Source organism: Ambystoma mexicanum, chromosome 4q (genome assembly GCF_040938575.1).
Source record: "Ambystoma mexicanum isolate Mex_15411 chromosome 4q, UKY_AmexF1_1, whole genome shotgun sequence".
Lineage (NCBI taxonomy): Eukaryota > Metazoa > Chordata > Amphibia > Caudata > Ambystomatidae > Ambystoma > Ambystoma mexicanum.
Genome location: NC_090928.1, coordinates 889,287,951 through 889,300,283, shown reverse-complemented (window position 1 = coordinate 889,300,283; position 12,333 = coordinate 889,287,951). Strand labels below are relative to the sequence as shown.

The 12,333-nt window shown below is 43.4% G+C and overlaps 1 protein-coding gene across 2 annotated transcripts in view; it reads left to right on the top strand.

Moving 5' to 3' along the window:
* Positions 1 to 12,333, top strand: part of PPM1B (protein phosphatase, Mg2+/Mn2+ dependent 1B) — a 416,865-nt gene that overhangs the window by 321,117 nt on the left and 83,415 nt on the right. For both annotated transcript variants that reach the window (XM_069608458.1, XM_069608457.1), the window contains exon 5: positions 9,215 to 9,272. In XM_069608458.1, coding sequence (XP_069464559.1) covers positions 9,215 to 9,272 — 58 coding nt within the window. The remainder of the gene's footprint in view (positions 1 to 9,214; positions 9,273 to 12,333) is intronic.

The window sequence follows — 12,333 nt, the reverse complement described above, 5'->3', positions numbered from 1 at the left end:
AAAATTTACCCACACCCGCACTAAGCGAGTTTGTCTATCACTATCAGTTCATTAGGGAATTCTAGACTTCATGACGTTAAGGAGAGGTTTCAGCACAAGATTGCCGTTCTATAATGAAAATACGAACGATGTTGCACATATAATTTCTAGTTATATCCAATTGAGATTGACGTTTTCTTTTTAACGTTTGGTTATATTGGTTCACTGGTACACATAGATGAGAGCTCTGACGACATATGAGTGAATGGTTATGTAGGTTTCTGTATTAATAACACTGAAAAGACAATTCCAAGATGGCCACCGCCATCGACCGTGATTCTCCTGCAGGAAACCCGTGTTGTTTCCATAGTTACGCGCGACAACAAATATACTCACTGTGAAACGCGCGTCCTCGCGGTTTCACTGAGAACTGAGGCAAGTCCTCTTGCAGCAGCAGGTAAGCCGGTGCCCTCACCGAGATAATAGATGCCACCACTAGATTTAAGACGCATTCATTCCTACAGATGTTCTTGGGAAACCGGTTTTGTCATCTGAACGTATGCAAATTCAGTTAGCGAACGCTCAGCCATTTTACAAGATTTACTGGTCTTTAGGGATACAAGGTCAGTGCGAGTTCATAGTTTTCACATTTGTTTCCAGCCTCTTACTGAGAATTTACATCTCTCTACCTTTTTGTTTCTTTCTGAATTTCAACGGCCTATACTCTTATCCCAACGCACTTCATATCCGTATGTATGTTTTCAATACTAACACGAATTGTGCACCTGTGGGTCACATGGTGGCACATCGGATTTTTCACACATATTGATTACGTTGTGAAATGCCTATTGAACTTGTGATTGAACGAATGTGGGTGGCTTAATCCCTCTTTTTTTACTTTTGGGTTATATGTGAATTGTTTCTTTTTTTCATTGTTTTGAACAACAATTGATGTTATATAGGCTCTGATGAAGGATTTCATTCCGAAATGCATTGGCCTTCCCACTAAGCATCTGCATAACATTTAAGTATCAAGTGCGAAACAACTTGAATTAAAATTTAATTATATGAAAGACAAGTTTCTCATCTAAGCTTTGTTTCTGTCAAGAAGACATAATCCATCAGAAAACTAAAGAAACCACTTTTTAGTGGTAATAGGAGTGCAGCCCGCACCACTGGCCAGACGCCCAAGGTCTTTGAACATTCTTATCCAGGTGGTGGCCACTTTGGAAAAGTGGGCTGCCGTATTGAGGTGGTAACATAGGGCAGTATGGTCGACAAGGTTGAATGCGGCGGATGGGTCTAGCAGGAAAAGGATAGATGCTTCTCCTTTGTCTTTCCGGTCTAGTTGTTTCTTCAGGTCCATGAGAGCTGTCTCAGTCCCATGTCTGGGCCTGAAGCTGGATTGGCGAGAGCCAAAAAGGTTGTTGATCTCCAGATAAGCTTGAATCTGGAGATATGCCGCCTTATCGAGGATTTTGAGTAGAAAAGGTACGATTGTGATTGGCCTGTAGTTGGAGGGAATGTTGGGGTCTAAATTAGGTTTTTTCAGAAGTGGGAGTACCCATGCATCCTTAAGATTGGTGGGTACTGAGCAGGATTTGAAGGAGGAGTTAATGAGCGTGGAGATTAATGGAGCCAGATTTTTTGCGGTGCCGGAAATGTGTCCCCTAGGCATTTAGAGGGTTTGAGGGATATGATCTTTTCCGCCTCAGCGGTAGAGATAGAATTGAACTTGAATTGGTGACTGGGCTTGGTTTGTTTGGATAAGGATTCTTGTAGAATAGCTTTTTGAGTTTCTAGGGCAATTGTATGAAGGATGTTTTTTTTTTATATTGATTTTCTGTTGGAGTGAGGATATTTTATTGCATAGGGATTTTTGGATGTCTGTGCACCACGATTTGTTTCAAGGAAATCAGATTCAACTGAGGCTCTATGCTGCCAGTAGATGTTGATTACATGCAGATTGTTCGATGGAGACTCGCCGTGTGGATTTGCAGTTATCTGCGACACCTGAACATAAGAGGATGGGTTCCTCGAAGAGACTAATTTTGGTTCTGCCAGTTTTTATTAGCATTAGTAGACCTGCTTTTGGTCTTCCTTTGTTTTGTTTTATTGCCGGGTTATGGTCTTTCTCATAATTTCTTGCACAAGGTTTACTAAAAAACCCATGTCTCTTGTAGACAAATGAAGTCTATATCTAAGAATTTGCTTGGTTGTGTTGTATAAATGACATCCTCGCGTGTTCCATGATCCCAGCATTAGGACTTCAGTCTTTGGTCCTTTTTGGCATTCACTTTTTACATTACAGTTTAATGTCTCTGCTAGCCAATTCCACCTTGCTCTTCCCGCCTTGTCTTGATCATTGACCTCACACTCAGAATCTTCCACGCTTGTTTTTTCTGATTGAATAATTATCATAATCTCCTTTTGGCGTTTCAGTGCATTTTGTTCCGGAGCTTGGTCACTGGATTTGGTTGATCTTGTATCATTTGTTTCTCTCCTCCTAATCTCAGTCCATTCTTCTTTGGGTATGTATGCTTGGATTTTGCTTGGAATGGGTGCAAAAGTTTGACGGATGTGTCCTCTCATTGTCCTTTTGGGGTGACTCTTTGTTGTTTCCCACACGTCAAAACCTATAAATTTAGGTAAGATTTATTGTTCAAAACAATGTCTTGCACTATTCTTGAGTGTATTTGCAGTATCACCCGATCCATTATTCCTTCTTTTATAAACTCAACTGTTTTGATGTCCTTTGTGTCGTTTGAGTGAAGTTGGGGTATATGTTTAAACAACTGTAGGACGTTTTGCCTGTTTAGTATCGGGGTGTCCTTTCCAGTGAGTACTCTGTCCAACATCAAACTATAGTTTGCACTCTTTTTTGTTCACTTGAACGTCATAGTTTGTATGTCACTGCGTCTTTGTTCTCTCTCCGGCCTCCATTTAGTGGTGTCTGGTCCAAAATTATTTGTCCCAGCAGCACTGTTAGGATGGCTGCATTCTCTTTATCTCGCCAGTTTCTCCCTTGTTTTGTGTTGGGGGCAGTTCTTTAGTTGCGGATTACTGTTGTTTTGAATTTTCCAAGTTGGCCCATCGTTCACCTATCATAGTGAATCGCCTAATGGGCAATTGTAACGGCTCAGCTCTTGGGCTTCAGGCACAGCTTTTTTTTTCTTGCTCAATTATCTTTCAGTTTTTTAGAACTGATGGACCGCGATGCTTTTCGACTTTCGCTCCCTTTGCTACGTGGATTGGTTTTTTGATTGTGCCTTGTCGTCCTCCTCTGGTCCCTTTTACGGTGTCCTCTTCGTGTGTTGATAAATTTATTATCAACAGCTCTATCATGGCTGCATCATCTTTTTCGTTTTGTTCATGCAGCCTCCCTTCTTTCACCTTCTGTCTGGTTGTCTCCGCTCTACCGCATCCACTTATTGTTGCTTGGCAGTTGCCTCTGTTCTTTGTCTATGTTCGACTGCAGAAGGGAGATTTTTGACGTTTTGTAGAAATTTGCAGTAGTTTCTCGCCTGATTATTTTTTGGTTTTGATCTTTTTTGACTTCCTTGTTTGTTTTTTTGGTTTGTTCTTTTCTTCCTCGATCGGCTTTGTGGCCGGTTCCTCGCTGCATTTGTTGAAAATTGGAAAATTACCATTTTGTACTTCTCATGGCCATTGATCCGTGTTCGTCTCGATGTTGGACTTAGTCTCTGATCCTTCTGCATTAGCTGACTTTGAGGGTTGGCTATCAATATTCTCAACCAATTCAACTGATCTTCCTCTTGACTCTCTCGGTCTCCTCTCATTCGTCTTATTTGCGTGAATTTTAGCGGTCTCAAGCTCTATGATCTCTGGTAAATGTATTTTTCCATGTTTGTTGATTTTGTCTTCTTTTGGAGAATAGGGAGTGTTTTTAAGTTCTTGTTGCTCAACATGCATCTTACTTTTTTCCAGTTGAGTTGCCTCTTTATAATTTGCCATTTTTTCCTTCTCAGCCTCAGCTTGTGGTTGTTTAGTTGCTTTCTGAGGCTGAGTTTGCATCATTAGATCATCTTTAGCTACCTCGGCTAATATTTTTTCCTCAGCGTTTGACTTCAATTGATCCTTCAGGAGCATAGACATTAGATCATATGCTTTGACATTGTTTTTTGCCTGTTGCTTCATGTCCTGTATTTCCATTTCCAGATTCACAGTTTGAGTTCATTAGGGCAATTGTCGTATTTTGATCTTTGCTAGCTTCATGTAGTTGTTCATATAGTTTAATTAGCAGGGCCACTGTGATTGTTAATGCTGATGTTAAATTGGGGCGCAGCACATTAATTCTATTAGATATGTGCACCATGCTCGTTCGTCATCGCGATTTGACAAATTCGGGTTTTTATTACGTCTGCAAGGTTCTTGACGTATCTTCGGGTACTGCTTTTCCGTGATTGAAGAGTCTGTTGATGTCTCCATCTCTGAGTCAGAGGAGGCTTCGGTATCTGTCATCGATCAAGATCTTTTCTGCGTCGTATAATAGCTCTGCGCCTTGAGCTATTTGTTTTGTTTTCGTTCATGTTGGGTTTTGATTTCTTTTTTGGAAGCATAATGCCATTTGCATACTTGTGGTAATTTTTCTTTACTTTAATGGTTGACTCAGCGCTCAATGTAGCTTCAAATCCCAATAGCGTTGGTGCAATGGTTCGTCCCACTTTTGTGATTTTAAATCTTTTGAGGCAGTCATTTGTTCTTTGCAACTCAACGGATGTGTTTTAGTTAGCTGGTTAACTGAAAGGGTTTGATATATCTCCATCAGACCTTTCAGGAGTTTATCCGCCTTTGCCATTGAGTCTCTTCTATAAGCTGTGGGTTTTAGTTTATCATTAGTCTGATGTATTGCCACTCTCTGTGTCCATCTTATTTAATAGTGTTACTTTTGCACCTGTCTCTGCTATAAAGACTTCATCGTTGGTGGTTTTTAAATTATAAGGTGGTGATTGGAGCGGTAAGACATGTGTATCACAACACAATTGAGTATTAATCTCGTCTTGTGCTATCAAATCTATATTACTTAGTGTTGCACAAACATGATTAACCAGGGGACGGCTCTATCGTCCTTTACATCAGGAGTCCTCAGTGCACTTCTCGTTGGCGAGATAGGTTTCAGGTATTCCTGGGCAGGTGCAAGACAATTGGACTCAGTCTCTGTGGTATCGCCGTCCACCCCCTTTCATTTCTCCGGGCAGCCTTTTTCTGCGGTCTCAGATTATCTCCTTCATCTGTCCTTTTTGTCAGTTCTATGTTTGCAGTTTTGCTTGGGTTTTGTGAGTGAGGTAGATTTATGATGGCATCGTTTGTTCCTGCTAAATCATTAGATTCCACGCTCTGGCCACACAGAATAGCCATTATTTCATCTTGAATTGTGTGATCATTTCGTGAGGAATCGCTGTTGGGCAAAGTGTATCGTGCTCGAGACTTCTCTGGATAACTCTTTTTAGCCTAGCGCTCAGTCTCTGAATCAAACTTGCTTGTCATCTTGCATATCATTAGACATGTCAACCCCCGCTCCCAAACCTTTTTGCACTCTCGACATCTTCTTTATGGCACTTATTTCACTTACTTGGTCAATCTTGCTTCTGTTGGCCGGGGTAACGTCTGGTGATTCAGAGTGCCGTCTTCTCAGTGTACTTGGTTGCAGGGAAAACATTTCTTTGGCATACGATAATCCAAATAAGCAGTGTGCTTAAAATCGCCACATAATTTGGGTATCAAGAAAGCACTTACAGTAGATATGTATGTATGTATGTATTTTTTGTATAGCGCCGATAGCCCGTGGGCATCAGGGCGCTTAGGCAAACAACGAAAAACAAAACAATACAATAGGAACGTCTGCGCTAAGCCATGAGGTGGTCATAATCCCCCGTATCCCAGTTCATCATCTGAAAAGATGAGTCTTCAACCCTTTCCTAAAAACAGTAAGGTTGGTAACGGTTCTGAGTGTTTCTGGAACACTGTTCCACAAGCTGGGGGCCTGCACCAAAAAGGAACTGCCCAGCCCAGATTTCAATTTAAACTTGGGGACGATCAACAGACATTTACCCTTTGAACGAAGTTTCCTACTGGGGGTATGAAGCACTAAGCCTTTTTTCAGATACTCGGGAGCAGAGCAGTACAGGCATTTATGCACCAGGCAGAGAGCTTTAAATTTAATACGCTCCTCCACTCTGAGCCAATGCAAGGCTATTCTCTCTGCAGTAACATGATCTCTTTTCTTCAGATTTTTTACCAGCCTAACCGCGTTGTTCTGAAGCACCTGACAACTAGAAACATCCTTAGAGGAGGCCCCTAATAACAGGGCATTGCCATAGTCAAGCCTTGATAGTATAATGGCCCTGGCTACGGTGGCCATATTACCCTCATTAAGAAACGGCCTAATGGCTTTCATGAGCCTTAAGTAATATGCCATATTTTTTTGTAGGTAGCTAGTCTGGGCATGAGAATCCACCTGCGAGTTGACCATTATTCCCGGGGTCTTCACTTTCTGGACCACCTGGATAGTGGCATTCTTGATTTTAAACGATTTATACTCAGCCCCCAAGTTCGCTAGCTGATGACTTGATCCAAACAGCATCAGCTCGGTTTTAGAGTCGTTCAGACACATCCAGTTTGTCTGCATCCAATCGTCGATTATCTTATAAACCCTGGCTATTATTTCACTGTCTGAATCATAGTGGCTGCCTCCCAGTTCCAGAATGAGTTGGGTGTCGTCTGCGTAATTAGTAAACGACACCCCCGCATTCACCAGTAGACTGCACAATGTGCGCATGTATATGTTAAACAACATGGGGGACAGACTGGCCCCTTGTGGGACTCCGAATAAGATGTCATACGGATCGGAAAAACTACTGCCCCAATGTACTCTTGCTTGGCGATCCGAGAGGAAAGACAAGAGCCAATCAATGGCTTCTTCCGAGCAACCCACATTCTCTCTAAGCGCCTTGATAAGAAGGCGATGATCCACCAGATCGAATGCGGCACTTAGATCCAAAAGCATAAGTACTCCCAACTTGCTTTTATCCATTAAGCTGAGCATCTGGTTCTGCAGGTCCAGCATGGCAGTTTCCGTACTATGGGATGCTCTAAATCCAGATTGTTGTTGATGCAGGATCTCCTCATTCTCAACAAACTGCTGCAGTTGTTGTGTAGCTACCTTGTCCAATAACTTAAGAACAAAGTTCGAATTTGTTATTGGACGGAGATACCCAGGGTCTTTGGGATCCAGACCTGCTTTTTTAACTAGAGGGGTAATAGTAACTTTCTTAAGATCTCTAGGCACTATGCCCTCTTGAAAAGATGAGTTCACTATTCTCTGTAGAATAGGAGCGAAGATGTCTTTATGTTGTAGAATGATGTTTGGAGGCAGGATATTTTCTGCACAAGTGGTTGGCTTCATGTTATTCAGTACCTCTAATATCTCTGACTCTGAGATGGAGCTAAATTTAAAAGACTGCTCTCTGGCAGAATTATCTGTTACTAAAGGGCAGGTGTCTAGATTAGCAGAGGATCTAGCTTTCATAATATTCTGTCTTGCTTTTTCTGTTTTTGCTTGGAAGGCATTTAAAACCATATTACAATCCTCCTCAGATGGCGTAAATGGAGGGGTGAGAGAGTCAGGCTTTTCAATATTCTTCAGAATATCAAAAAGCTTGCTTGTCTTGTTTTCTGCAAGCTCAATTTCACAATTGAAAAAGTCGGCCTTTGCTGATTTAATCTTATCTCTATATTCCTTGTCCTTTTTTTTCCAGATAATTTTGCTCTCCGCGGCTTTGTCTGAAATCCATTTCCTTTCTAAGGTCCGTTTTTCCCTCTTCAAAGAATGAAGCTCTGGAGTAAACCATTTTTGGCTGTTATTTTTCCTAATTAATTTCGAGGTAAGCGGAGCTTCTGCCTCCACTAATTCAGTGAGATGCTTATTATATTTATCCAGGAGGATAATGCAGGAATCCTGATCCTGAAAAGAACCCGCTATTTTATCCGTGCAGGCTTTAAGGAGTAGCACATTCAAATTTTTAAAATCTCTCTTGGCTACTTTGATGTGGGGGTTTGGTATATATACATAGTGTGGTAGTTTTAAGTTAGCTGATATCATGTGGTGATCACTCCAAATGCAAGGGGATGTTCTGCAGTATAGTAATGATATGTTGTGACCGCACAACCAGTCTAACTGGTTGCCCTGCGGAGTAGTAGGTTCCTTGTTAAGAATGGTAAAATCCAAGTTATTCAGAGCTTTTCCCAAGGCAATGGCACCCTTATCCTTCTTATTGCCTCGCCAAAAATTCACGTCGCCCATAACAACTGTGGATGCATTAGCAGTACTCAGGGTGTTGAAGTAAGAGCAGAGTTCTGACGAGAACTCTGAAACCAACGCAGGTGGTCTGTAAATTGCTATTAGGTTTAAGCAGTTGTTGGGTGAAAACACTAGTTTAAGATGCAATGTTTCGCACCCACTGAGTCCTAATGTCACTTTGAAAAGTTTGAGACTGTTTTTGGCAATGATTGCCACCCCACCACCTCTACCCTGCACTCTGTTTTCAAAATAAATAGTGTAGTCGTTAGGGATAGCCTGTTCGCAAGTAGGCACCACTGGGTCCTTAAGCCAGGTTTCGGTTATACAGAAAATGTCGAAATTATTGGAGATGATCATCTCTTTAATATTAGAGGCATGTTTAGGTAAGGAGCGTGTGTTAAGTAAACCAATCTTGAGTTCAGCAAACTTCTCCACACACTCTCGTGGTAAATCAGTGTCAGTAATTCCCCCCACCTCCTTACTTGTTGCTCTATTGCATTCATGAAGCCCAACTTCGCTTGCTACTTTTAATGCTGCCATTGCGTAGTCTGACCTTACATAAACACGAAACTCCAAAGTGCTCTAAAAGCCAGAGGCATATTCTATCAGACAGAAAAGGAAGGGAGGCCAAATCTGACTCTGCCAACACGTCCGGCCACGGACCGGCACATATGAATGTGTATCACTAATATGAAGTTCAGAGATAATCATGACATTGTTAGAGTTGACTCAGAAATTCATTATTTGTTAATGATGCATGCATTCATTCCTTCCTAAATGTGATGCTACATCTACCCCTTATTTACATTTACTTTTTGTAAATATTGCTGAAATGAATAATACTATATGGCATAAAGATGTCCACGGATTTGTTTTTTTAATATAAATGTGCTTTTTTGTGTTTTGGATTTTTAGACGCAACATTATTGAAACTGTTTATAACCGGCTGAATCCACACAGAGAGAATGATGGGGTAAGATTTGCCTTGCCAACATAATAGAGGAGCAATATTGACAGCAATTCAATTAAATTGGTCACCAATGATTTCTAGTTGCAGCTTTTTTACATAATGCTCAATTCGCATTAGATATTTGTTTGGTGCAAACCTCAGGACATGAACCTTTTGGCGTTGGTTCAGACATGCTGTGGGGCACTTTCCAATACAAATCTTATTTTTGTGGGTTATTCCTTGTCTAAATTGTAGTATAATGTAATGCTGTCTTTTGAAACTAAGATCAATCAACCTTTTATCTGAAGCCCAAGAAACAAACGCTCAGGTGCTACAAGCTGATGGTATGATATGGCATTTATAACGCGACCTATACACAAGTGTTTCAAAGCGTTATGAGGCAAGGGAGGGGAAACAGAGGGAAGACAGACAACGATCTTACTAGGGCAGGTGACATTGAGATCGCACAAGTGCAGGGGAAGGGGAAAGGGAAAGTCCGGGTAGGGGGAGGGGACAGTGCAATATATAGGATCAACAGTAAAAAATAAATAGAATAAATAAAAAAAAAGTGGGTAAATGTGCGGCCTGCTAAAGGCAAGTGCAGGGGTAAGTGCAGACATCAAGTGTTAAAAGCTGGTGGGGACTGTAGGGATACAGAAACAGGCCCCAAGTGCAGGGGTTGCCCGGTAGGCTGTGAAGCTGGTGGGGGAGGGGACCTGGACCCAATATCAGAGTGTAGCCAGGTAACCAGCGCAGTTTCAGTCAGCAATTCATCAGGGGTGTGGGGGAGAGAAAGCAGAAGCCAAGAGGAAGGTCTTGAGGTGCTTCCGAAACTGGAGATAGTTCTCCTCAAGTTTCAGGGAGGCTGTTCCAGAGGTAGGACCCAACCGAATAAAGAGATCTACCACCAATTTGTTGCTTCGAGTAGCGACTGACCCTGAGGCAGTTGGATGCGGATGAGCGAAGAGCTTGAGAAGGAAGATATTTAGGAAGAGAGGGTAGGAAGAGAGGGTTGGAGATATTGAGGCCCCAAGCCCAAGAAGGCCTTGTGGACAATGCAGAGGGTTTTGAACTTCATCCTCCCAGCCACTGGGAGCCAGTGCAGACATTTCAGTTGTGGAGAGATACTTTTCATACTACCTTCCTCTACCCCATACTTGAAATCACTAGTAAACCATTAAGCTCATGCCTCCCACAGACACAGTAAGGTATGAACGCTTTAGCAAGGTTGTAAGATGTCTTCATTACTGAAAATGTCCTTTTTAATAATCCAACTTTTCATTAATTACTTTGAATTAGCGTACATGCGTCCCAATTGGTAATTGATTTTCTTAAAATGGTTCAATTTCACAGGTTGTGCATGCACTATAAATGTGTGCATGTTGTGTGACAAGTGCACTTAATTCCAGTATTTGTTCACATTTGAAAATTCACTTTAAAACGTATAGATCTCAAGCTGACAAAAGTAGCCCAGTCCATCTTATTCTTAGGATTGTCCCTTGCTTACTTAAAAGTACCAGAATGCAAAGAAAAATATAGAAACTGCTCACCCGCCACAAGACTTTAACTTAAGATCTCTGCATGTGCATGCTTTTTGCAACAAGAGTTAACCTGTGTGCTGCATGTCTGTAGATGTATGAATCCAAATACATATATATTCGTTTTATAGTGGGCTATGGCTGAAAACCTCTTCAAATTAATCTCGAACTTTACAATTGGACTTGTCATTTTAACTTTTTAAATTTAGTTTCTCCAGCATGGGGTCTGGCATGGATTCACATGCTCATGAATTCCCCGTCGTCAGGCTGGGAATCCTCGGTAAAGAAAAAACCAGTATCAGTTTCGTTTCTGATCTGTCTTTCGTAGTAACAACCAATCACTGGTCTCTGCGTCATACTGACCACAGCCAATGACTGCCCTCTACCTAAGCACCGCCTCTGGCAGCCATCTTCAGATTTTTACCGCACGTTCATGTGTTGGGATCCTCGTGCTATTGCTCTCGAGCGTTAGTGCTATTTTTCGCGCTTTTTCACAAAAAACTTCGATTCTTTCGGTCAAAAGAGCCTCAAGCTCCACCGATCCTACATCCGATCAACGGGGACCCTTGTCGGATTCATCTGTGCCCCTCAAGGGTGAAGATTTCGTCGAGCTACGCTTCGGAGGACTCCAGAAGCTTCTCAGGCCCGGTCTCGGAGATGGCCCAGGAGAAGGGAAGCTCGACGCCCGGAAAGCTGTTCAGGGTCTGCCCTGGATGCCAGCTGCAGAACGTCTTCAAGGAGGACGAACACTCTTTCTGCCTTTACTGCCTTCATGAGGACAAGACGCACGTGGAGAAGGACTGTGCGTTTTGCGGCAACATGTCGGAACGGACCATGAAGGACCGCCATCAACGTCTCGCCAACTGGCTGGAGGGTAAGAGCCCGTCTGGCGAGAAGAAGAAGAAATCCGAGCGGTCTTCTAAGACCTTTGAGGGCGCCCCGGCGACGGGGGCCCAACATAAGGCCAAGCACCGCGAGTCCGCTGGCACCGGGAGCGCCGAACGGTCGGGCTCTACGGGCGCCAGGCAGGGCGCACCCTCCCCGGCACCATCAACCACGAGCCAACGCTCTGGGTCGGGTAAGAGGAAGGCCGAGCACCCGGCGAAGCTCCTGGAGAGGCCCCGGTCGAGCTCTAAGGCAGAGGAGGAGCGTGGCAGTGCCCCCTCCCTCAAGGATAAGGCGGTGAGCGCACCTAAGGTGGTGAAGGCCTTGATCCATCCGACCAAGCCCTCTATCGAAACGGTCGCGGCGGCCCTGGCTCAGCCTGTGGTGGCTACACCAGTGGTGGCGACCTCAGGGCCCAGAATCTCCCTGCCTCCGCGGAGGGAGTCTTCCTTTGTGCCCATCGAAAGGACCCCCGTGAAACCCTCCGTGGGGAAGAAGAAGGGGGGGCAGGGCGTCGTCGTAGATTCGGCCTCAACCTCAGAAGAGGAGCTGATCGAGGTCTTAAGCCACGGCCTAGGCGTGGAAGAAGGCCAGCCCGTCGGAATGGACCCCGACGCAGGTGACGACGACGACATCGTCGAGGATACCGACGGGGCCCCTGC